Source organism: Protopterus annectens, chromosome 8.part0, assembly GCF_019279795.1.
Source record: "Protopterus annectens isolate FY-2018-M chromosome 8.part0, PAN1.0, whole genome shotgun sequence".
In the NCBI taxonomy this organism is placed as follows: Eukaryota; Metazoa; Chordata; order Ceratodontiformes; family Protopteridae; genus Protopterus; species Protopterus annectens.
The window spans coordinates 1,377,274,835-1,377,302,337 of NC_056741.1; the positions used below are offsets into that span (position 1 = coordinate 1,377,274,835).

The window sequence follows — 27,503 nt, forward strand, 5'->3', positions numbered from 1 at the left end:
AAGGTATTGGAGAAAACTGGCAAAAAAGCCAATATTTTGGGAGCAAATAATTTGAGAGGGAAAGGTAATAGAATGGGAAGGAGGCAATACTTTATTTGGACTGCAGTCTAGAGATTGCCTTCCCTAACCAGGATTGTTATCAGAGTGTAGGCAAACAGAAAGAAATAGGGGGATCCTAATTGAAACACCAGCACTGGTAGAGTTTTTAGTAGAATCTAGAAGCTGTTAAAAAAAGGAATAACTAGTACAGCATACAAAATATTGCATGATAACTATAAGAATCAATCAAAGGAGGTTAGAAAGGATTGGGAAGATAGATTGGATACGCAACTTACAAAGAAACAATGAGGGGATATATGTATGTTTCCCAAATATGCAACAAAGTCTAGAAGGTTTAGGATCTTTGCTTGGAAGTGTTTACATACATATTTGTATGCCCCAAGTAGACTCCAAAGAGTTTTTCCTCAGACAGACAGCAAATGTTGCAGGTGTGATAGGGAAGAAAGAAGCAACTGGGAATGTATTCTCAGGTTGTGTAATGAGCTGGCAGACTTTATAGTCTGCCGGCAGACTGCACTATCAGAGATACTCGGTGAAGAAATTGGTGTAACTAAGGAAAATTTTTTTGAGCTTTAATACAGAATCAGAATTGCCTACACAATGTAAGTCCTAATTACGGTGGCTGCCAAAAAAGCAATTAGTAGAAAATTGAAATCAAAGTATAAACCAACTTTACTAGAAGTAGTGAATACAGTAACAGAGACAAAACAACTGGAATTTAGAAAAGAGTAGGAGCAAATTACATAGAAAGAATTGGAACTGCGGAAACAATACGTGCAGAGGAGGACCGAGGTTTAAAAGAAGGCAGGATTTGAATGAGCTGTGTACTGTTTGCATGACAATGACTTGACAGATTATAATTGATGTATAATGTTTGCAAATAAAATTATACATCACAAATCATACTGACATAATGTTAGCAAAAAAAAAAATCTCAATATGGTTTGCTTTCATTTATGTAAACATATGATTGTCTATGTCATATATGTGATAATTTAATAAAAATGTTTATTGTTTAAAAATAAAAAAACAGAATAAACTATATCCCTAAATGTGAACAAGTATCTATTTGTACCTTACACCTCCTTACTCTCCCTTCTTCGCTCACGTCCTTTCTTCTATTTCTCTCCCCGGCTTTCTATCTAAATATAAAACAACTACAAAACTGGCCAGCACTCAAATGTGAGGTGAAAACAGTTACAATAATTTATTCAACAACATATTATATCTCATCCAAAAATACAGGCAGGTTTCAGCATACTAGCCTTCATCAATGTATAAAAGTAGTAAAGCTATACAAGTTAATATATATTAACAGTGCAATGGCAAACCACTGAATGTAACTTTTCATATGGGGAGAGCAGCTCCTCAGTATCTTAAGAAACTGAGTTTGTTTTAATTTGTTGCAAGCATTTTTCCGCTTCTGTGTTTATGGAGTTCAAGTGGATGCTAGTGTTCACAATCTGTAACCATCCAAATTATTCAACAGAAGATTTTTTTGTCAGGTGGAATTTACATCAACACCTGTATTTGCAAATGGTAATCATTGCAAACTGCTGAATACAACTTTTTGTATTTTTTCACCTTTTTTACAAGACTTGAACAATAACTGATGATTTTTAAGATTATATGTGGTATTTAACTATTGCATGCATTTTGTTTCAACTAAATAACACCACTGTGGATATCAATATCTCATTTTTATACAAGATACAATTATTATATCTATTTGAACTCAGTCTACATATGGAAACATCATTGCCAAACTGTATTGGTTGCTTTCCCTTTTCAGTATGATGGAACAATATTTTTTTTTTTTGTGAATTAATGGACTAATCATCAGTTAACTCTTAGTATAACTTTTAGTTATGTACTCACCATAACTTTAGATGTTTGGGATCCATCTCGCCTACATTCTGTACTGATGGGCTCGGAACCGATCCTCGGCTCCGACTCGGCACGCTATGCTATAGAGCGAAGCCTCTTATTGGCTGAGCTATTTTCTATCCCAGGATGCACCACCACTAATCCCCCAGATCTTGTTTGTCCGCATTCATGCACACACACATAACTTGTTTATATAACATTGCCAGATGTTTCAAGATGAAACAACAGACTTCGGACCGTTCGATCTCTTCTGATCTCCAAGGCAGGGGGAAGGAGGGTGGGTTATTGGGAATGTAGGCGAGATGGATCCCAAACATCTAAAGTTATGGTGAGTACATAACTAAAAGATGTTATGTGATCCTATCTCGCCTACATTCTGTACTGATGGGACAGCGTCCCTAGCACCTAAATCCTGGGTGGCTCACTGGAAAACACTCCTGAGCACTGTGGAACCAAATGAAGCTCGCCCCCGAGATGCCACATCCAATTTGTAGTGGGAAATGAAAGTGTGCGGGGAAGACCATGTAGCCGCAGCACAAATGTCACGAATGGCAAGCTTAGAATGGAACGCTATTGAAGTAGCCATTGCTCTTGTAGAGTGAGCTTTGACAGAGGACGCAAGCTCTTTATTAGAAGAAGAATAAGCTTAACTAATACAGTCCCTGATCCATTTGGCAATAGTGACCTTTGTGACGGCTTTGCCCAATTTATTATCCGAAAAGGACACAAACAATTGATCTGTTTTCCTTGTTTGTTGGGTCCTGTCTAAATAAAAACGCAATTGCCTGTGAACATCCAATGTATGGAAGATGTATTCCGCCTTGTTTGAGTACTTTGGAAAGAAAACTGGAAGTTCTAATGACTGTTGCAGGCAAAAACTGGAACAAACTTTAGGGACAAAGGATGGATTAGGCCTGAGGGATACTCTATCTTTGTGAAAAACCAGGTACGGTGGTTTTACAGATAGAGCTTGAAGCTCTGAAACCCTTCTGGCAGAAGTAATCGCAACCAGAAAGGCAGTTTTCCAAGATAGAAATTTCAAATCACATGTTGCTGCCGGTTTGAAGGGGGCGGAGATTAAGGCACGTAATACCATGTCGAGATCCCACGGAGGAGCAGGATGAGAAATCTGAGGTCATAAAAGCGCAGCACCTTTCATGAAGGTTTTACACAATCTGTTGCTCATTAAAGGTGGGTTTATAGATTCATGAAAATTGGAAATAGCTGCCAATTGAACCTTGATGGTAGAGACTGAAGAACCTTGATTGAATAGGGAAGTTAGAAATTTCAGGACTTCCGATACAGGAATAGTGATGGGATCCAGACCCCGGAGTTGAGCCCAAATAGCAAATCTCTTACATTTGCTAGTATACAATTTCTTAGTGGCAGACTTGTGGGCCGATGATAAGATATGTATGACTTCCGGGTCTAAGGTATGATTCCTGACTATAGTCGGAAGAGGAGGAGCCAAGCTGTTAACTTCAAAGTGTGAAGGGACTGGTGGAGTTGTCCCGACTGATGAATTAATAGGTCTGGGATCTGATCCAGGAACCATGGACCGTCCAGTGCATATTTCCGAAGATAGGGGAACCATACCTGACGAGGCCAGTAAGGAGCAACTAAGATCATTTTGCTCCCCAAGTGAGACGCCTTTTGGATCACTCTGGGAAGGAGGGGAACTGGGGGGAAGGCGTATAGCAAGCCGGTGGGCCAAGGATGGGCTAATGCGTCCATAGGACTCTCCCCCGGAGCTGGAGTGAGGGAGAAGAACTTTCTGCACTTCGCGTTCAGCGGTGTTGCGAAGAGGTCGCAACAAGGAGTTCCCCATCTGCTGAAGATCTGAGTTGTCACTGCATCGTTCAGAGACCACTCGTGAGGAGAGAGGATAGTTCTGCTCAGTCTGTCGGCTATCACGTTGGATTTGCCAGGGATATGAGTTGCTATCAGAAAACGTTTGGTCGCCACTGCCCATTCCCAAACTCTCATGGCCTCTCTGCAAAGAGGGTAGGATCTGGTCCCTCCCTGCTTGTTCAGATACCATACCACTGACATGTTGTCGGAGTGGATGGCAATTACGCCCTGAGGGAGGTAATCGTGGAGGGCTTGTAGAGACAGAAGCACCGCCCTCATTTCTAAAATGTTGATATGAAGAAGACTCTCTTCTGAATGCCATTTGCCTTGGACTGACCTGCCCAGGGAATGCCCCCCCCACCCCATATGGGAGGCGTCCGTAGTCAAAGTGGCCATCGGAGGAGGTGGAACAAAGGGTCGTCCCTGATCCAGATTGGAGGGCACCAGCCACCAGCGAAGGTCCCATTTGCATGTTTCCGTGATCCGTATGAGGTGATTGAGAGGGAGATCCTGAAAGGACCACTGTGTCGAAAGAAGCCACTGGAGAATTCTCATATGCAATCTTGCTAGGGGGACTAGAAGAACAGTGGCCGACATAGATCCCAATAGCTGCAGGACCATCCTGGCTGGAGCTTGGGATCTGAAAAGCAAGGCTCGGACTTGAACCTGTATCGTTTGTATCCTTTCTGTAGGAAGATAGACTCGCATTCGGTTTGAGTCTATTTCTACTCCGATGAATCTTATGCGCTGAGATGGCAGCAACACAGACTTTGGCCAATTGAAGGTGATTCCAAGGGAAGTGCCTAGTGATATTGTGGCTTGTAGGTTCTGCAACAGTAGACGCCTGGAGGTGGCAGTTAGGAGCCAGTCGTCCAGATATGGAAACACCTGGAATCCTAGACTCCTCAGGTGAGCAGTCACGACCGCCAAACATTTGGTGAACACCCTGGGGGCTGTGGTGAGACCAAAGGGCAGCACGCGGAACTGAAAATGACCGTCTCCCAGGCTGAAGCGCAAATGTCTCCTGGATGCCTGATCTACCAGGATGTGGTAATAGGCGTCCTTGAGATCTATGTAGCACATCCAAACCCCTTTCTCCAGCAGTGGGAGAATGGATTGTAAGGTGACCATCCGGAACTTGGACTTTTTGACTGAACGATTTAGAATGCTGAGATCCAAAATGGGCCTCAAGTCCCCGGTCTTTTTTGGCACCAAAAAGAATCTTGAGTAAGTCCCTAATCCGATCTGGTCTGCGGGGACCGGTTGGATGACTCCTTTTTGAAGCAGCTTTGAGACTTCTAAGGCTGCAATTTCCTGTTGACTGGGTGGCGGGTCCGAGATTTTCTTGGACGGAGGTGGAGAGTGAGAAAAGGGGATGGCGTAACCTCCGGCGATAATTCGAAGCACCCATCGGTCCTGAGTGATACCTTCCCAGGCTTTTAGGTGCCTCGAATGACCCCGACTGGCTCCGGAGCTGCACAGTCGGGCAATCCTTCAGGGATTGTGGAAGGCTGAAGAGCCACGAAAGGACTCGCGGTCTCCAGTGTTGCGGGGGCCTCTGCCGCCTCTGGGACAGCGTCTTCCAGAAAAATTTCCCCCTCCTCTGCCTCTAGAAGGGGGATCGTCCTGCTGTGAGGGATAAGGCTTCTGAGATTTGCGGAACCACATTTTCCCTCCTCTTTTAGCCTTGGGATAAGGTCAAAAGGGAGTGGAAAATCGTGCCCCTACGGCAGTCAAAGTCTTTCCCTCTTGCTCACAGCGGGTCAGTGTGTCTTTTACCTTGGGTCCAAACAAAGAGGACCCGTCAAAGGGGGCGTCGGCAAAAGAAGACTTAAAGGCCTCCGCGAAATGACACAGACAGAGCCAGGCTTGCCTCCATAGAGCAACGCCCGTACCCGCCGCTCTACTCGCCCCCTCGGCTGCATATGAAATGAGCCTCATGGACGAGTTAGATATTGATGACAGGGTCGACAACTGAGAGCTAACCGTCTGGGCCAGCTGCTCAGGTAGGTTACCCGAGAGGGAATCTGAGAGCTCCTTGACCAGATCCCTCTGCAGTCTGGTGAAGTGTGCCAAACAGTTCAGGGACCTTAAAGTAAAGGCAGCTGAACTAAGGGTGCGCTTCCCGTACCGGTCCAAGCTCCTAGACTCCTTATTAGGAGGATGGACGGACGTCGAAGCCTCTGCCACATCTTGCTGGGTAGCAGATGCCACCACCAGGGCATCTATAGCCACACCTTTAGTCAGAAATTCCTTCTCCGGGGGTGCAGACAAGAATTTGTTTGGGCGAGCAGGCACTGGTTCCAGAGAGTCTGGGTGTTCCCACGCCCTTCGACAAATCAAATCTAGGAGCTCGAAGGGCGGAGACACCCAGGAGGCGGAGAGCTGAGCCCCGAAGGCCTTGAGGAACACCGACTCGTCAGCGGAAGAGGGTTTGGAATTCCAGCCGCCTCATTGCTTGAGGACTTCCAGGATGTCTGCAAAGGAGACATCATCCGAGGACGACTTGGGGGACCCCTCCGCATCATCAAGATCAGTGTCCGACGTGATAGACTCATCGGGGGAGTCGACGTGCTTCCTCTTGCACGATCTCTTCCTTGGGGGTTCCTTCAAAGATGCTTCAGAGGGACCCCCAGGAGGAGGGGAAACCCCACTGGGGTGACCTCAGGCCCCGGGGCTCCGCTGTCTAGCGACAGGGGAACTACAAAAGACCCAGTCTCCGCACCTAGGGAAGGTGCCGGTGATACCGTGGAGGTAGCCAAAGATGATTTGGCCAAAGCACTCCTCATAGCTCTGAAGGCCGGACCGCCAGAGTCCTGGGAAGGTCCAACCCCCGGAGCCACGACAGTAGACGGAACCCCCGCAGCCGACGCACCGAGAGGGAGGCTCGGAACCGAAAACATCGGTCCCGAAACGTCCCCCCCGGGCCCGACCGAAGAGGTCCGTGTACTGAACTCCGACCCAAGGGCCGGGGTTGGAGTGAGGGTCGGAGCCGACCCGAAAATCTCCATCGGCTCCACTAGCACCGGCTCCAACGGTGCCGAAGCTGTTGGAGGAGGAATCACAACTACAGAGTGGGCCATCGGCTCCGAAGCCGACTGGGCTGGAGCCGAAACTAATTTCTGAAAGACTGGGGACTGGAACAGTCTTTGAAGCACCCTGTCGATGTCCGAATCCGACATCTTGGAAGACCTGGAGGAGACCGAACAGGTCCGAGTAGACTTCTCCATCGGCTCCGAAGGGCTAGGGGACCGGCTCCAAATTGATTCGATCACTATCGGCGCCGAGGGAGACCCCAAACTAATTTCCCTCGGTGCCGAAGAGGACTTCGGCGCCGACGGGGAAGAGTCTGAGCGGGCAACCCTTATCGGCTCCAAGATCAGTGGAGCCGATGAAGGTGACCCGCCTCTCGAAGCCCCAGCCATCGGCTCCGAAACCAGAGGAGTCGAGGCTGGAGGCATCGAGGCAGACCGTTCCGCCCTCAGCTCCTCAGTCCGTGGAGCCGATGGAGAAGCCTGCCTAGATTTCTTAGTGGTCGGTTCCGACGGGCTGGTCGGAGCCGACGACTTCTTTTTCTTAGCCGGAGAAGGAGAGGAAGATAAGGCCTCTTCAAAAGAGGGTTTGATAAGCCCTTTTAATATTAATTTATTCTTCCTCTCTTGGAGGACCCGAGAGGAGAAGGCGTGACACACGCTGCAAGACTCCTGAAGGTGTTTGGCACCCAAACAATAAACGCATAAGGAGTGATCATCAGTAATAGACATCTTATAGTTGCAGCGTGTGCACTTCTTAAACCCTGAGGGTTTATGTTCTTTAGACATGATGCCAATGGTATGCAATAGTACAATGACAACGTATTAGCCTAGAGCTACTACAGAAAAAATTCCTAAACTTAGAATAAGAACTTTTTTTTTTTTTTTTTTTTTTTTTAAACAAGAAGGGCAGTCAAAGGCCCACAAAACAGTTAGAAGACTAAGATACCAAGGAGGGCCAAGAACCCTCTGACTAAAACGAGCGCTTGACCTACCAAAAGCAAAAACAGTCACACACAACAGTACTCAACAACGCACGAGGGGAAGGCCCCTCTAACTGAAACGGGAACCTTTCCCTGTGAAAACACAAACCTTTACCACAAAAATTTAACAAATAAAGTAGCTAAATACAGCGATAGCCGTTAAAACAGCTTTTGGTTAATTTTAAAGAAATTTTCTGACAGAAAAAATTCTCTCAAAAAGACACTTAGCTCAGCCAAGTTTGAGACCACGTCCTAGCTTGTAAGCGGCAAACGAGATCTGGGGGATTAGTGGTGGTGCATCCTGGGATAGAAAATAGCTCAGCCAATAAGAAGCTTCGCTCTATAGCATAGCGTGCTGAGTCGGAGCCGAGGATCGGCTCCGAGCCCATCAGTACAGAATGTAGGCGAGATAGGATCACATAATATCTGGATGTTTGGGACTTATTTTGCTATTGCTTATGGGACAATATTAGTTCCATACACTATAATGATATTCCATTGGGTTTAATGAGTTGCTAATATGTATAAAATAACAGCTTATCTTTTCTTCTTGGTTGGAGGCAACAATTATTGTTCCTTGAAGCTTAAATATTTGGATTGGTAGCTTATTCATTTTGTAGGATAATGTTTTTTTTGGCTTTGTTCAAAATCTTTATTGGTGATTTGACCTAATACATATATATTTATATGTGGGTTAAAAAGGTTTTTCCTTTTGACAACAATTTATATATGTGAAATTCATCTGTATTATTTCTTTAATCATTAGAGGCCAAAATACAATTTTATTCATTGTCAACATGGATCTGATGGATGTTCTAAATGGGTTATCTGCTAATAAAGATGACATACAGGTTTATGGGGATTTAGCAAGTAATGGTACATCAGCAGGGTTGAGTGATAGCAATTCTCTTCATGTATTAATGCATTTTCCAGACTTACTAAATCTATGAAAAGCCTAAGTTAAAGGGTATCTGACAAAAGCCCAGCTAGCTGGAATTTTGTAAATAATTATATGTCACTGGTGAACATCAAAATGATTTATATTAGTTGTTTTTGTTGAAAATATATTAGAACTGTACAGACGTGTGTATGTTGAAAAGGAATTTGTAAAATGCATGTGTTTAAAATGGATCCACAGTGTGTCCTACTGGAAGAGAACAGAAATGTACATGTGCTATTGTAACTGTTTAAAAGTATATACTTCAAACTTCAGAAAAATAACTGAAATTAAACTACTTTATGATTAGGCCATAAAAGATGGTATCTTTCAGTTTTCAATGCAGCAAGAGACACAATGTCTGTACTAGGAAACGTTCTGTATTGCCTTTAGTGTGAACTACTTAGTCTTGAAAGCATGAAGAAATGCAATTATTTTATATCTTCCAGCATTTGCCAGAGATCTGAGGAGAAGCCTTTTTCTGCACATTTTTACACGTAGATGCTAAATACTACCAGTTTCAGCAATGGGGGTTTTGGCCTGGGGACTAGAAGTAACGTCATTCTGCAAGCTATCTCAGCAGTAACATTTGAGATATTATTTTAAGAAGTCTCTTAATGAGACAGAGCATTCTGCATTATGTCTTGGACCTGGCAACAAGATCCACTCACAACATCTGCCTCTAGATTTGATTCACGATGACTGGGAGGGTGTGTATTCCACAAGGAGTCTGTTGTGGCATATGTCCTAAACCTCAGGACAAGACTCAGGGAACTCATGGGTTTGGCCGAGGAGAACCTAGCAGAAGCCCAACAGCAGAAAAAGGTCTGGTATGACAAGAATACTCGAGATAGAGAGTATGCTGTGGGGCAGCAGGTTACGGTTCTCATTCCTGTCAGACAAAAAAAGCTGAAGGCGGCTTGGGAGGGATCCTACAAAGAGGCAAGGAAGATCAGTGATATTAACTACATGGCAGAACTGCTAGGCAGGGTCACAAACTGTACCCTGGTGCAAACTATTTGTAGTAGGAGGCAGGAGGAGTCTGAGGGGGGTCTATGGCTACATGGAGCCAGCCAGCAAACTCGCAAGTTACTATGGTGGAGCCTTGGTTTGCAGGCATATGATATGACAGTGCAACACTGTAATGGGGTCAGCAATTCAAAGGCAGCTGGGATCTCAAGGCAGGGAATGGGGTAATGTATTCCCAGATGGGCTAATCCCTCTCAAGCAACATTTCTCAAGGGTCACTTGAAAAACTAGCTTCAGTCTTCGAAGGGGGGGGGGGGTGATGAAAGGAGATACTGCCAGCACAGCTAGCTGGAATTTTGTAAATAATTACATGTCATTGGTGAATATAGAAATAATTTATATAAGATGCTTGTGTTAAAAATATATCAGAACTGTATGTGATATGTATATCAAACTGCTTGCACAGACGTGTGTGTGTCGAAAAGGTATTTGCAAAATGCTTGTGTTTAAAATGGATCCACAGTGTGCCCTACTGGAAGAGAACAGAAATGTACATGTGCTATTGTAACCGTTTAAATGTATATATTTCAAACTTCAGAAAAATAAATGAAATTAAAATACTTTATGGCTAGGCCAGAAAAGACGGTATCTTTCAGTTTTCAATGCAGCAAGAGACACAATATACTAGGAAACTTTCTGTATTGTCTTTAGGGTAGACTAATTATTAGTCTTGAACTCATGAAGGATTGCAATTGTTTTAAGACTTCCAGCATCTGCCAGAGATCTGAGGAGAAGCCTTTGTCTGTATATTTTTACAGGTAGATGCGAAATACTACCAGCTTCATCAATTTTTTTGGCCTGAGGACTAGAAGCCAGATGATAAGAAATGATGTCATTCTGTAAGCTATCCCAACAGTAATATTTGAGATATTATTTTGAGAAGTCTCTTTCTGAAGAAAAGAACACAGTGTGAACAAGCACCAACAATTCACTCAGCTCGATGAAGAAATAAATGTAAAAAGCTGTTCTTATTCACTTTAATACCAAAACAGAATAAAATTAAGCGCTTTTCGTTTGGGAAATATCCAAACTTCTTCAGATGTAGAGCAAGAACAAAAACAGTCAGCCCAGCAAAAATCCACTCTATATCATGAAGAGTTAATTGATTAATTGTTATATAATATATATGCTGTATAGATTATGTTTTCATAATACTGCATAGTAATTAGGTTAGGGATGGGTGTTAGTTTTATTACATATGCACATATATATGTTTATATTTATTCTTAGCAAAAGTAATAATTTATAATGTGTCATGATGTTTGTAAAGTCTTGAAGTTTTTAGGTTCATTTTTGTCTTGTTAGCAAAACAATGCAACTGTGAAGTGTAATTTTAAACGAGTGCTGTGATCCACTTGCAGGCAATTAATTTGCTTTGTGTTGGTGCTTGTTCACAGTGTGTTCTTTTCTTCAGTTTTTCGTTTGTCCAGTCTCTTAGTGAGACAGAGCATTCTGCATTATGTCTTGGACCCGACAACAAGATCCACTCATCACATCTGCATTGCTGTGATAAAGTAAGTTTCCAGTGAATAGTACAATTCTCTTAGATACAGTCAGGAATATAGTAAAGCTTAGTTTAGATATTATTTTCTGTATTTATTTGAGATTGTCCTTCAACATTGTTTTAATTATTTCCTGTGGTTTTGATCTCCGATGTCACTGTGAATATATATTTAGTATTGTCTTGTTATTTTATTATTTATTATTAAATATATTTAAACATTTCATTGTGGCCGACCTGTGTACAGATATTTAAGTTTTGTACTTGCATATTTATTTGGTGACACTGAGGCCACTCCCAATAGCCTTGCTCTTGGTCAAACTACCATTTGTGTTAATAGTAATATTACACAGTAAGATTTGGCACCCTTTGCTAAAGGCCTTAAAGTAGCTGATAAGGAGTGACTGGTGGCAGTAATAACTACCTTATAGTCTGGACAGAAGGAGGCAGAGCTAGTAAACTTGTGCCAGCCTTTTGCAGGTAGGTGTGTGTGTGTGTGTGTGTGTGTGTGTGTGTGTGTGTGTGTGTGTGTGTGTGTGTGTGTGTGTGTGTCTGTAAATCAAACCTCAAACTGTGTGTGTGCCAGCTACTTAGGCAGGGACATGAAGCACTGGTTGGACAGAAAGGATGCTGGAGGTCTTGGCTTAGTCATTCAGCTGAGATCTCAGCTGTATAGCTGTGCCAGTGGGGAGTCTTACTGGGGGTCTGGAGAAAGAGAAAGAAACTATCCCCGGACTAACTGTGGTCTCTGTCTGCTCTTAAGGGAAATTGTACTTGATGCAGAGAACTGCATCTGAAAATACTGTTTGTGTACTTGTTACCCTCCCAGTGAATGCCCCCCCCAGTGCTGCCAGTGGTGAGGACTGAGACTTCTTGATTACTGGTCCAGTGGTGGGTCATCACAAGGTATAACACCACGGGGTTTACGTACATGGGTACAAACCCACGTTAGTCAACCTGATGAGATTTTTTTAAAGGAATGGGCTGCAGCCCAACAGATGGCTTCTATGCATTTTGTCAATGTATTTCTTGCTTTGTTTTGAGCGAAGGGTCTCTAAATCTATTAATGAGGTTACTAAAAAGTACAGTTTTGTACCTACCATAAATGTAGATGTCCGATAGACATGCAACTGCAGTCATAACATGTGGGTTGTCCTGCCTCAGGCAGCCCTCGGTCGGCCGGATTCCAAAGTCTGGGTCCGACGTCGGCTGATGTCGCATTTCTCTCCGACGTCAGAGCGGCTGGAGTATATAAGCATCAGCCCACGCCATTTTCTTCAGTGTTTCTTGCCCCAGATGCCAGGTGCCCTCCAAGGAAGGCTGTAATCAAATTGGAAGACAAAAGCAGGATTCCAAACAAATAAATGAGCAATAAAACAAATACACCATAACAGATATCCCCAGCTAAGAGAAACAGGGATAGGAATGGACCCTAGGCATAGAGGGGTATGGAGGGAGGGAAAATCTGACTGCAGTTGCATGTCTATCGGACATCTACATTTATGGTAGGTACAAAACTGTACTATGTCCTTCAAGAATGCAACTGCAGTCATAACATGTGGGTAGAATACCATAGCTTAGCTGGGGGAGGAGGTATGCTCTAGGAAAGAGATGGTGTGGCAATCAAACCCTGCAGGACTGCCGAAGCAAAGCCTGCTCTGCATCTGGAATATAGATTGTAGTGTTTGGAGAATGTATGCACGGAGCTCCATGTAGCAGCTTCTAGAATGTCCTTGGTAGGCACCCCTCTTAAAAATGCTGTAGAGGTGGCTGTAGCTCTGGTGGAATGTGGTCTGACATTGGCTGGAACAGTCTTTCCATGAAAGGAATAACAGAATCTGATGCAATGTCCAATCCATTTTGAAATGGTCTGTTTTGAAATTGCTTTTCATTGGACTGCAGGGGTGTAAGCTACAAAAAGTTGTTCAGACTTCCTACTGGCCTTGGTTCTGTCCAGGTAGTATCGAAGTTGTCTGTGAATGTCCAAGGTATGCAAAAGTCTTTCCCCCTTATTCTCAGGATTGGGGAAGAAAGCAGGCAGATGAATGGCTTGATTTAGAGAAACCCTAGATACCACTTTTGGCATAAAAGTAGGGTTGGTCCTTAATGAAACTCTGTCTCTGTGGAAAATAATAAAGGGTGGTATTGCCATTAGGGCCTGTAGCTCCGAAACCCTTCTTGCTGAGGTAATTGCCAACAGGAAAGCTGACTTCCATGAGAGAAATTGCAAGTCCACTGAAGCTGCTGGCTCAAAAGGAGGTAGAGTCAGTTTTTCTAAGACAAAATTGAGGTCCCAGGCTGGCACTGGGGCCTTTCGTGGTGGCTTAATGTTCTTGATTCCCCTGAGGAATTGTCTTAGTAAAGGGTGAGAGAAAACAGGAGGATCAGTGTTGTATCTAGCTGAAATAGCAGATGCATGTATCTTTATGGAAGAATATGAGAGGCCGTTCTTTAACATATCTGCCAAATATTCCAAGATAAGTGGGATGTTCAGCAATGATGCATCATGTCCCTTGCTGGTATTCCAATTGCAAAATCTTTTCCACTTTGCTAAGTAAACCTTTCTGGTGGATGGTCTTCGAGCCTCTGTTAGTATCCGCTGAACTTCCTTAGAAAGAGATAAGCTGAAGTTATTTATGGGATCTCCCAGGCTGTTAGCTGCAGTGTCTGAAGGTTTGGATGCAGTGTTTCGAAATTGTGTTGAGTCAAAAGTAGAGGCCACTGAGGGAGGGCCCACCTCCTGGTGTGACATATGCTCCGTAGTAGTGGGTACCAGTGTTGTCTTGGCCAATCCGGAGCTATTATGATTCCCTTGGGCTTCTCTGCTTTGATCTTTAGTAATACTGAGGTAATCAGTGGCAGAGGTGGGAATGCATAGATTGCTAGGGAGTTCCAGTTGAATGAGAGGGCATCTATTTTCCAAGCTTTTGGATGGTATGTCCTTGTGCAAAATTTTGGTAGAAGATGGTGGAGGTGAGAGGCAAATAGGTCCACTTCTGGCTTGCCCCATGTCGAAGTGAGCTGTCTGAAGGCCTTCAGATGTAACCTCCACTCGTGTGGATCTGTGAAATTCCTGCTTAGGCTGTCCGCCAACACATTGTCTTTTCCTGGAACAAACTGGGATTGTAACTGGATGTTCAGGCTCGGTGATTTCTCCCAAAGCTGCATTGTCTGCAAAGGGGGTAAGAGTGGGTGCCCCCCTGCTTGTTTATGTACCATATCACAGTGGTGTTGTCTGTCCGTATCATTAAATGGCCTTGCTGGAGTTGGTGTTGAAAAGCCTCGATGGCATGCATTACTGCTAGCATTTCCTTTTGGTTTATATGCAGATGTGTTTCCTTTGGAGACCATCGTCCTTGTATACACCTGCCTTCCATGTGCGCCCCCCATCCAAGGTCTGAGGCGTCTGTAGTCATGGTCTGTGTTATCTGTGGTTTTTTGAATGACATACCTGTGTTTTCCTGGCTCACCGAGGCCCACCATAGGAATTCCTTTTGTAGGCATGGAATGAGTGGTATGATGGTCTCCAAGTTGTTGCTGTGTTGAGACCAAATGCTTTTTAGGTACCACTGAAGCTTTCTCATGTGTAGTTTTGCTAATGGAACCAGTAGAATGCAGGATGCCATGTAACCCAGGGCCTGTAGGAATCTCCTTGCAGTCATCTGGGTGAGTTTTGCTAAACATTTGAAGTAATGAGTTAACTTCTCTTGCTTGTCTTCTGTCAGGTAAGCCATCTGAGAGGCTGTGTCTAGTTTGGCTCCTAAGAAGATTATTTGCTGGGATGGCTGCAGTCTTGACTTTTGGAAGTTGACTGTGTATCCCAGAGCTTGAAGTAATCTTATGACATAATCCAGGTTTTTTGTCAACATCAATTTGTCGTCCGCTTGTATGAGGCAGTCGTCCAGGTACGGGTAAATTTGTATACCCTGGAGCCTGCAATGAGCAATTACTGAAGCCAGGCATTTTGTAAATACTCTGGGTGCAGTAGATAAGCCAAATGGCAATGCTGAGAATTGATAATGCTCTGGCCCTGCAAGAAATCTGAGGTATCTTCTGCAGCTGTGTCTGATAGGGACATGCAGGTACGCCTCCTTGAGGTCCAGAGTAATCAGCCACGACTCCTTGCCCAGCATGGGAAGGAGTTGCTGTAGAGTCAGCATTTTGAACTTTGGTACTATGAGAAAGGTGTTTAATGCGGACAAGTCCAGTATTGGTCTCCACTGAGATTCTTTTCTTGGAACAAGGAACAGTCTTGAGTAAAACCCTGTTCTTGTTCTTGTTGTGGAACTCTTTCTATTGCTTTCATTCGAGTCAGCAGAGTGATTTGCTTGATAGCCTCTGCCCTTTGATTTTGTGGTAGGTTTGGCATGCCTTGTTTTCTTGGTAAGGTATGGAAATGAAACCTGTACCCTCGGTCTATAATGTCCAAAATCCATTTGTCCTTTGTCAGTCTGTGCCAGTTTTCTGCAAACAGAGATAATTTCCAAGGGAGCTTCTAGTTGTTCCCTGGTAGGTGGTAGTAGAGGAAAGTCATTGAGTTTGTGGTTGTTGGGCAGGTGAAACCCCTCGTCACTTCTTTGGTTTCCTGGCTGCCATTGTCGTCCCCTGTAAGGGCCTCTGTATTGGCCTCTTCCTCGGCCACGTCTGTTCTTACCCCTTTGAAACTTTTCTGGATTAGGAAAGGACCAGTTTTTGAAGGCCAATTCCTACTGAATCTGGGGGTTGAACCTGGAGGAAATCTTTCACAGTCTGAACTGATTTTGCTTTTTCTTCGATGGTCTTTAACACATCCTTAGCATTTGCACCGAAAAGCTTGTTCTTTTCCAAAGGTGCATCCAGAAGTTTTGCTTTTACATGATCTGGTAGAGGTTGATCTTTTAACCAAGCATGTCTACGAATCACTGCCCCTGTCATAGCTGCCCTACATGAAGCTTCCAGTGCATCATATCCACACTACAGGAAGTGATTGCTTACTTGCTGAGTGTTATGTACAGCTTCCTGCAAAGTCTTCTTGTCTAAAGGATCAGGAGAAGCTAATGTTCATTGTAAATCTTCTAAGAGATAATCCCGATATTGTAACATATGAAAAAGGCAATTTAAAGCTCTCATAGATAAGGTAGTGGATGTGTAAACCTTTTTGCCCCATCTCTCTAATGACCTTGCTTCCCTGTTGGAGGGCAAAGGATTTTTTGAGGTGGAGGCTGAAACTCCTTTAGGCCCCTGTGAAATAGTTTCCAAATCAGCAGTATGGGCCCTGAATAAATGGGAATGAGTTTCTGGGACCCTGTAATACCTATCTGGCTTGGCTGGAGCAGGAGGAAGAGAATCAGGGGTAGCACTAGAGTCAGAATACAAATCATCCAGAACATCAAGTACAGGAGGAATAGCTAAGGGCCTGTGCTGAGGCTTCTTAAGGAAAGTCCTAAGGCGTTTCCTAGAATCAGAATATTCCTGACCCTGCCACTTGAAATGTTCCCTCATGGTGTGCAGAACTTCCCCAAAAGAAATATCCTCAGGAGGGGAGGCCGAAGGGATGGAATCTTCTGCATCTGAGTCCTCGTAGGTCTGGAAGAGCTCTTCCTGGCTATCAGAGTGGACAGAGCCCTCAGAGTCTTCATCTGAAGGAGTAGGATCAGAGGGTTCAACCTGGGGCCTTTTATCAGGAGCAGGCTGGGATGCTCTCTCAGGATGGGCCTGTGAACCTCTAATCATGGAAATTAAATCAACAGCCATGGACATAATTTGTGTCTCCGGAGTCGGCTGAGGTAAGGATTTAGAAGTAATATGCTTAGTTTTGCTGGCTGCCTTAGCCCTAGTGTAGGCCTTAATGGACATGGCCATAGGAGGCCTAGCAGCTCCACGTGCAGGAGTGACCTTGTCTACAGCAATGGTCTCGGGCATTTCCTCGGTTTTGGTATCCGGAAGAAAGTCCATAACTGGCGTCGGAGTAATGTCTGGAATCGGAGTAGTCGGTAATGCGATGTCTTCGGTTCGGAGCGGTGGAGAGACCGTCTCAGAGGGAACTGGAGCACTCGCGCTAGGTTTTGGCGTGGAGTCGGTGGTAGACGCGGGCCGAGGATGTCGGTCCCGGTCTTTTCGCTTTTTGGGAGTTTGCGATGTCGGAAGATTCGACGGCATGGTGTAAGCGAATTTATCGCCGAAAAAATCTTCAGTGAACTCCACCCGGCGCCTGAGAGTGCGCTTGTTGAAGCGAGCACAGGCTACACAGGCCGAGACGTCGTGGTCTGGGCCCAGGCAAGGGAGGCAGTAAGAGTGGAAATCCTTATGAAGTATTTGTTTACCACAAAAAAGACAAATTGTTAACTTTTTCAGTAATTTCTGACATCGGCTGAGGCAAGAAAAGGTCCCCAATGGGGTACTTAGCTTTTTTGATGACTTCGGTATCGTAGAATACAGGAGCTGACCAACCGGCACTTGCGAACTGCTTCTGCTTCGGGCACCGTGCGGCAAGAAAGACGGAAGAAAATGGCGTCGGCTGATGCTTATATACTCCAGCCGCTCTGACGTCGGAGAGAAATGCGACATCAGCCGACGTCGGACCCAGACTTTGGAATCCGGCCGACCGAGGGCTGCCTGAGGCAGGACAACCCACATGTTATGACTGCAGTTGCATTCTTGAAGGACATTATGTGAGAAGGTGAAATCTTTCGAAAAACAGCCTGTTTTCAAAAGTTGTTTCCAGAAATTAACTAAAGATCTGACAGAAGTTGAGCATCAGATAAAGGACAGAAAAAAATCACAAATTTAATAGGGATCTTATTTATTTATTATTTTTTATTTATTTGCTGTTGATTAACCAGGATAGTCCATTGGGCCAAGAGAACCCGTTTTCAATGGAGTCCTGGGGAGAAAAGCTCCATTACAGATTACATATAATAGAGAGTTATATGCAGATTACATATTATAGAGATTTACATCCAAATTATTGTACATGACATCACGAGGAACAGTGATTACAATGAGTAAAGTTAAGCATTAATACAATCAAAGTATAAAACATATTAAAGTTGAAATCAAATTATATCATAGGCACAAGGATAAGGAAGTGAGTAGATAGATGCATAAGGCTTTCAGGAGGATAGGAACTATTAAGGAATAGGTTACTGTCTGAGGTAGAGAGAGTAAAAGGGGGAATACAGTAGAGAGTATAGAAAGATTATGTGGGGTAGGAGCAGGAGCATTCCCATGTGGATGATAGGTAGGAGTGGAGTGATTTTTTAAAGGTAGGAAGGCTAGTGATGGTACGAATGGAGGGTGGGAGGGAGTTCCATAGGCATGCTAGTGAAAAGGAGAGGAGGTTATGTCCTGGGGGACGATGGGGTCTATAGACTTCTATTAGGTTTTGATTAGTAGATCTGAGAAGTCTTTGAGTGTGGTGAATTTTAAAGGTAGTGGACAGGGAGGGACAGAGGGATGGTTGAAAAATTAGTTTGTGTGCATATGTTAGTTGAGTGTAGGAGAGGTAGTTGGGAAGTTCAAGCCAATTTAGTTTGTGGAGTGGTACACAGTGATGGGTTGAAGATTTTTTGCTAGTGGCAAATTTGGCTATTTTATTATAACAGGTCGAAAGTTTTGTTTTGAGAGATGATTGTAGATTAATTAAAAGAGGGGCACCATAAAGGAGGGAGGGTAAGAGAAATGTGGTAGAGAGTGAGTTTGGTAGTAGGTGAGAGGAATTGTTTGTGGTACAGCAGGCCTAGTTTTGGTGGGTTTTAATGTTTTGTAGTAGATGGGACTTGAAAGTAAGGTTATTATCAATTTGGACTCCTAGAAGCTTGGCTTCAGTTACCAGTTCAAGTGGGTTATTATTTTGACTGGTGATGGAGAATGGTTGTTGATCCAGTGTGTTGGTTTTAGAGGGGGTGAATATCATTAGTTTTGATTTAGCTGCATTAAGTGCAAGATGGTTGTCTTTCATCCACTATTCTGTGGTGGAGAAGGCATCTTGAGTCAGCTTTTGGAGAGTTGGAATGGAAGATGAAGTACAGATGATTGTAGAATCATCTGCATATTGGATGATGTCAGCATAGGGGATAGAGTGATAGTAGTCATTTACAAAGATATTAAAGAGAAGGGGTCCTAAATATGGAACCTTGTGGAACACCTGTGGGGCTATTTAGGAAAGAGGAGATGGATATTTTCCACTTAACAGCTTGATGCCTATCTGAGAGATAGCTGGTGAACCAATTAAGAGCAGAAGGTGAAAGGTTTAGCTTAGAGAGTTTAGTTAGTAGTAAGTTATGGGAGATAGTGTCAAAAGCTTTGGAGAGATCAAGTACAATGGTAGATGCAGTGAGGCCAGAGTCTCTAGCCTTGTTCACATTTTCAAAGAATGATAGGAGGGCTGTCATAGTGCTGTGATTGGGACGGAAGCCGTGTTGAGTAGAAGTTAGTAGGTTGTTGTCTAGTAAGTAGGGAAGGAGTTGAAGGTGAATACATTTCTCTAGAATTTTAGAAACAGGAGAGAGGATAGCAATGGGCCGGAACTTGGTAATACTAATATTATTTCCTCCTTTATGACAGGGAATTATAAAAGCCTTTTTCCAGATTTGAGGAACGTGACTTTCTTGGATGGAGCGGTCGATTAGGATACTAACCGGCAGGGCGACAGCATCTACAGCTATACTGAGGAAGTGTGAGGGGATGTTATCGGGGGCACTGGTGCAAGGTTTTAGCTTATTCAGGAGTTTTTTGATAGTGGAAGTAGGGATTGGTTCCAGGGAGAATCTAAGTGGTCGGGAGGTAATAGGATGACAGAGTGGAGAAGGAGGAGGAGTAGGGGGGGGGGTTGGAGGTGGATGGTTGGAGGAGAAGGAAGAGGTTAGTTTGGAAATGCAGTCAGTGAAGAAAGAGTTAAACTCGGTGGCAAGGTCATTGTCTTGTACGCTTGGGTTGGGGTTTGGGTTTTCAGTTGTACCGGGTTTTAAGAGGGAGGTTATACCTCTCCAGAAATTTTGTGGGTCATTTTTGTATTTACTTTGAAGAAAAGAGTAATAGTTGTGACGGTCTGCTGTGATAAGCTTTTTTACTGAGTTACGAAGAGTTTTGTAGTCATTAAGAGTAGTGGGAGATTTGTGCTTCAGATAGCGTGCCCAGGCTTTATTTCTTAGTCGCATGGTTGTTAGTGTATTTTTAGTTAGCCAAGGGGTAGTTTTGTTTTTTATTCTTCTGGTTTTTAAGGGAGCATGTGTATCTAACAGGTTTAAGAAAGTGGAATTAAAGTGAGTGATAGCACTTTCCAAGGGAAGAGTTTTTAGTGGGTACCAGTTAAGGCATTTTAGGGAGTTAGAGAAGGCTTCTGGGTTGAAGTTTTTTTGGTCTCTGAAAGTGATGAAGTTATGAGAAACTTGTACGGAAAAAGAGAGGCGTGTGGCAAAGATGGGAAGGTGGTCGCTTAGGGAGTCAGGAAGAATTCCACTATCAGGGTAATTGTGGGGGTGAGAGACTAATATCCAATCTATAATACTGCCAGAAGAGAAGTCTTTAGAGGGCCTAGTAGTGGAGTTGATGAGTTGAGTGAAGTTATACAGGTTGATGTTAATGGAGGGGGTATGAAATTGAATGGTGGACCAATTGATGTTAGTGTCTCCCATGATGATGGTTTCGTTAGAAATATTGGAAGAGAACCAGGAGAGGATATCTTCCAGTGTGGGGATATTATAGCCAGGGGGAATGTAGTGAGGCTATGCATATATTTTTGTGTTTATTTAATCGAAGTAGGCCTATTATTAATTCTGCATTGTTGAATTGAGGAATAGCTTTATTGTAAGGAGTAATGGATAGAGAGGATGAGTATAGTAGAGCTACACCACCTCCTTTTTGCTGGGTTCTGTCTGCTCTGATAATGGAGTAGTTGGCAGGAATCATCTCCACATCTTTTATATGGGGTTTTAACCAGGTTTCAGATATGCCTAAGATATCTGGTTTATTATAGGGTAACCAGGCTTGAAGGTTTGGAGCTTTGTTTGTTAAGCTTTGTGCGTTTAGGGATGCTAGTCGAATGGATTTAGATGAAGGGGGGGGAAGGTGTTTGGGCCTGGGTTAGGATGCACATCCCCAGCTAAAAGTAGAGATGTTAGAATTTCTATTGTATAGTATGGGTTTTTGTGTTTTTTGTCATAAATAGTAGAGGTTGTAGGAGATATGTTTGATAGGGTGTGGGTAGTAGTTGTTAGTGAAATAAGTATGAAGTGAAAGCAGAGATTGGGTTTGATAGGGTAAAGTGTAGGAGATATTGGTATGACTGAGTAGGGGTGAAGTAAGTGGAGAGAGGAGGTTGTGTGATAGAGTGGGGAGTGAGATAGCTTGTTAGGCTGGGTAAGGTAGTAGATGAAGGTTAGGTAAAGTAAGAGAAGTATTTGAATGGAGAAGACTGTATACTTTGGATGCATGTTTGGGATCTTTGAGATTATAATCGGGGTAAACTATTTGTTTTACAGAAAAATGTAAAATTTTCAAATAATGATCAGGGATGTACACCTACCAAGAGGAAAATAAATAAATCTGTCCTTAGAAAGCCTATGAGTCTAAGTGAAACCTCTGGGAAAGACTCCTCCTCTGTTTCAGACACTGATAATGAACATAGGCAAGGGTCGCCAGCTCCTAAGAGACGGGGTTCGGTTAACTCTTTAGCATCAGAAGGGCTGGCAAAAAAACATAAATCAGGAGTCCACACTAGAAACACTGCTATATCTGTTTGTACCTCAGTAGATATTGGTTGCAATGTCCATAATATTTCTTCTATATAATTATCTGATGTGGAAAGACAGTTACTGAATAACGGCTTGAATTTTATCCCTGGACATTTTGTGTCTGAAGAGGCATTTGCTAATGATGTTATTTCTTTTTGTAGACTGTTGAACCTCAATTTGCATTTCAGTGATAATCCTTATACACACAATAACTATTCTCAGGATGAATTTAGATTTTGTGAGTCTAAACTTATGCCGCCTGCGAATAAGTACATTGTTACATTTCAATAATGGAATTAACATTTTAAATTTCCAGTCTGGCATGGGTATTGGAAATTGAGGTTTTGGAAAACCTCGAGAATAATAAAAGTGTGGTCATAATTCCAGCTGATAAGGGAGGTGCAATAGTTGTAATGGAGTGGTCTGTGTACTTAGTGGAAGACCAGAAACAAACTATCTGACCACAGTTTTTATTTCAAAATGTTGACAGAACCTACCCCTAAATTCAAAGCTGATCTAGATAAATTTCTTCATTCAGATGCTGAAGAGGGCATTATCAGCAAGGATGTGGTATACAATTTGACTGTTCAAGATCCTTTACCACAACATCTGTATCTACTGCCAAAAATACATAAAGATTTGAATAAACCCCCGGAAAGACCCACTGTTTCAGGGAATGGCTCTTTGACAGAACCTTTGTCAGCTTACCTCACCAAACATTTAAAGCCATTATTGCAGAGGATTAGGTCTGGGAATCAGGATACCACCGAGTTTCTTAATGTTATTGGGGATATGCAATTAGAAACTGGATGGCTTATGTTTACCTTGGATATGACAGTTCTTTATACAAATATACCACATTGGCTGGGCTTGATGGCATTAGAGTACTGGCTCCATCGCATCCCATTATACAGTCCTGGCTTTAACACTTTCATTCCGTGTTTAACGGAACACGTGCTTACTGGAAAATGTTTTTTTTATTTTAATGGTGAGTGTTATTTGCAACTGAAAGGTACAGCTATGGGGCTTCTTTTGCCCCCAATTATGCTGACCTCTTTATGGGCTATATGGAGGAACATTTTACTTATGACATCACTCATAACATATTTGGATGAAATAGATATATGGAGTAGATACTTAGATGATCGTTGGATGGTATGGAGATCAGCTGTGGATTACTTGAAGGAATTTGTTCATTATTTGAATGAAAACAAGTGGGGCATACAGTTTACTGTTCAGTCCGATGTCAATCACATTTCCTTTCTGGATGTTGATGCTACCAGCAGAGATGACGGCACTTTAGATTGTAGTGTTAGTATCCTCAATTTATCACCATATTACATGCCTCTAGCTGTCACCCTAGACATATTATAGGTAATATTCCGAAGTCTCCGTTTTTTACGTATTTGGAGAATCTGCTCATCCGAACAATTTTTGTTCAACAACAAAATGACACCGTTAATAGATTTTGCCAAAGGGGATACAACAGGGTCCAAATTATTCAGACCAGTAATTCTGTGCAAAGTCAGGACAGATCTCAATTATTACAATATAGGAATAAGGAACTTTAAGGGTGATAATGTTATTAGATTAATCACCAGTTATGTTTGTAATATATCTGTGTTTATGGATCTTATACAGAAATATTGGCATATTTTTATTATCAGATGAGAAGTAATGTGACATCCTAACATCAAAGTGCCTTTTTTCCTTCAGAAGAGGTAAAATGTTGGGTAGCCTATTTAATCAATATAAGACAAAGCTGAGGTATACTAATTCATATCAAACTATGACTGGTGGTGGGATTTTGGATAGATGTGCCTCATGTGGACATTGGTCACTGTACAAATATGTTTTGAAGAGTAAACAGTTTACTAGTAACAATATTTCTAATATTTATGATATTTACATTGGGCAATTGCAGCATAGATTGGATTATTTATTTAGCTACATGCACATGTTCTGCCTTTTAAGTGGGACAGACCATGTCCTTTCAGAATGCGTATTACTGAACATTTTAGTTACATTAGGAATAAACGTTTATCCAATTCTTTATACAAACATACTACTAGACATCCTATTGCATGTTTTATGTTTGCTATAAGTGAGTTATTTTCACCTGGTCTTAATGAGCACTTATAATTAGCAAATAACAGTGAGCTTGTTAGTGTACTCTTAATATATACTGAGTTGAGTAGCTTTACTATTTTTATACACTTCTTCTTTAGGCTTTTTTCCCGGTTAGGGGTCGCCACAGCGGATCACCCGTCTGCTCATGATTGGCAGTAGAGTTTTACGGTGTCAAGTTGCCAGCCCGTCGCCCAACCTTCCATGGAAGGCACACACACACGCTCATGCCGAAGGCCAATTTAGAGTGTCCAATCCACCTACAGCATGTCTTTGGGATGTGGGAGGAAACCAGAGCACTTGGAGGAAACCCACACAACCACAGGGAAGACATGCAGACAACGCACAGAAGGCACCCCAGCCGAGGATCGAACCAGAGAACCTCTTGCTGTGAGGTATCACTGATGAAGGCTAATATTATGAAACTGGTCTCTATTTTTGGATGAGATATAATATGTTGGTGAATAAATTATTCTGTTTTCACATTTTGAGTGCTGGCCGCTTTTGTTGCCTTTGGATTTCATTTTGTCCTTTCCACTTTGCTGTACATGCTAAAGCTCTGTCCTCAAGATTGTTTCTCGCTAAATATACCAGAATCCTGCCTTTGTCTGACATCATATTGAAAGTCCTGTTTGTATTATACTAACTTAACTTTAATTTCGCTATAAACTGGCTAAAATTTCTATAAATATTAAATCAACGTCTTATATAATTTGTATTCTTCACCAATGTTTTCATTTTATGTCTAAATTGTTACAATTGTATAAATTGTACATGTTTTTGTATTATATCTGAATATTGTAAAAGTACTGTTCTTAAAATATTCTGTAATGCCTCTATAAACATGTAAGAGGACTGACTAAAAAGTGCTATGCCTCCAAATACTGAAGACTACATTTGAGTAAAAAAAAAATGCAACACTTGCTTTACAGTATACATTTCTGCTTTTCACCTCCACCACCCAGCCAATTCCTGGCAAATGCCAAATAAATATCCGCACTGTAGCACAGGATGTCTGTTAATACATCAAACACCAGTGCTTTGAAAGTAGCCAAATGGGAATGCATAATGTCACATTACATGCATTTGTTTTGTAATTTGTCCATGCTTCAGTTAAGAATCTAGCTATCAAAATGATTGCATACTCACAGATGACAACACAATATGAACTTCTCATTTCAATTACCTGCACAGCAACAGTCTGAAATGGAACAACCAGTGGAGTGTTTGGGATCTCATCAGCTGTACATATTTCTGCTTGATATATATTCTCCTCTTCTACAGCACAGTCGTCTGCACACCATCCTTTCTTGGCAGGCTGGCATTCTTTCATCTCATACCTATCAGCCAACCTTGAAATACAGTCATCTGTTATCCAACCTGGATAATCAACCGGTGTCTTATTTGGTGACAGGTTCTTCAGTTCCACACAAGTATCATTCGACTGATACTGGGTATCCACATTCCATGCAGGGTCAACTGAGCACTGGTTCATTTCACCACACCTGATCTCTAACTCCTGGTCCAAAGTTTCATCTTCCATTAGGTAGTTGTATTCTTCAGGATCACTCTCATACAAACTACAGTCCACATCCCCCTGCAAGCTTTCTGGCCACTCAGGAGAGGTTTCAGGCACTTGTACAGCAGTCACAGAATCACATGTCTGTCCGTTCTCCTTCGACTTAAGGTCATTTGTAATGCTCACAATGGCTGGGAGCTCATCTTTATCTGATGTTTGCTCCAGTGGTTTAGTGCTTTGATTCACTGGTGGTGGATCCTCCTCAGCTGGCAAACTGACTAGAACACAACTACTGCCATCAGCAGATGTAGACATTTTAAATTCACTAGAATGCAAAAGAAAAAACAAGCATATCATTTTAGTCATGTGCCATGATTTTTTACCACACACAGATAATTTTCCCCCACTGACACCAGTACAATACTCACATGTCCACATACTCACAAAACCAAGCCTTTTCAATGACAAACAGAAGGACTGGTCAACTCTATTTTTTATGTGCTGCAACAAACAGACATCTTGCCTTCTTATTAGTTAATATGCCTACTTATTTTAACTAACTAACTAACCACAATGGACCGAACCTAAAAGAGCACATTTCAACCATAACCTAGGGGATTACACCAGTTCATGAGATATGCACCGCAAAAAGTTGTATAACATATACAAATACACACACAGTTTCTGGATAAGTAAGTTGGATAATACAGACTAAATGTCTATACAATATATACAAACAAAAAGTCAAGGAATGCATACAGTGTTTGATTCAGTTACAAGCTAATATAAATTATAAAAAATATATAAAAAAAACTATACTAGATACCAGTGGTATGAAAGGTCCCTCACTTTTGGAAAATACGAAGACACATCATGTACTGAACCTACCCATATTCTTAGTATCTGAGAACAGACATAACATCTTAACAGCCCATGCCAGCACTGTTTCAGAAAAGTCAATACATAATGCAACTTAATTTTATTTTCTGTTGAAATAATTCAGTCAAGACATATGTGGACACCACTTTCAAGATTGGAGTTTTGCAGTTTTAAGGTGCTTAGTGCAAAAAAAAAAATAAGACTATAAGCTGCTAAGAGACTTAATCTTGTAATCCTGGGTTTGATTCCCTCGGTCTCCATTTGCCTACTGTGTGACTTTCTTTAACCATGTCACATAATCAGACACTACTGCCATATATTCCTGAAAATAGGTGGTTTACCCAATTAACAAATAAATAACTAAACAAACTTTCAATGTACTATACCACAGAACAATGACAACTTTTTATGAAAACCTTGTATTTTATTTATTTTCTGTTTATACTAAAGGGACAACCACACCTTTAAGTATGCACTATACAAATAAATAAGACAATAATACAAAATACACATGCAACCCATAAAACATTTACTGTTGCACGCATCAAGCAATGACTTGCATATGCACTTCTTAAAGTGAATCAAATCAAAATAAACAAATGCAAATGATGTTTAATGAGTGCAGACGAGTGCTACAATGAAGACTGTTGCCCAATGTGGAACCAATCTAGCCTTAGTTTGACAAACTACCAAAAGGCTTAAACTGCTTCTGTACTACTTTGTGGCAATTGGTGAATTAAGTGCCTCTACCATTTTCCTTAATGTCTCTCCATGTGCTTTTGCGGTGTGGTTTAAGAAAAGCTTTATAAGCTTTCCATTAAAACACTGGCCATAAATCTAAACTATCCCTCTGTGACATCACACTGGGAAATCGCTTAGGGTACATCCATAGACTTTAATGGATGAGACAGCAACCATGCACGACACATGTCCATTAAAGTCTATGAACGCACATTACATCTTCCCTAGTCTGATGTCATGGAGGT

At 42.3% G+C, this 27,503-nt stretch overlaps 1 protein-coding gene across 2 annotated transcripts in view; it reads right to left on the reverse strand.

Moving 5' to 3' along the window:
• RNF214 (ring finger protein 214) overlaps positions 1-27,503 on the reverse strand; it is a 706,739-nt gene that overhangs the window by 587,947 nt on the left and 91,289 nt on the right. For both annotated transcript variants that reach the window (XM_044080961.1, XM_044080960.1), the window contains exon 3: positions 25,306-25,963. In XM_044080961.1, the coding sequence (XP_043936896.1) occupies positions 25,306-25,963 (658 nt within the window). The remainder of the gene's footprint in view (positions 1-25,305; positions 25,964-27,503) is intronic.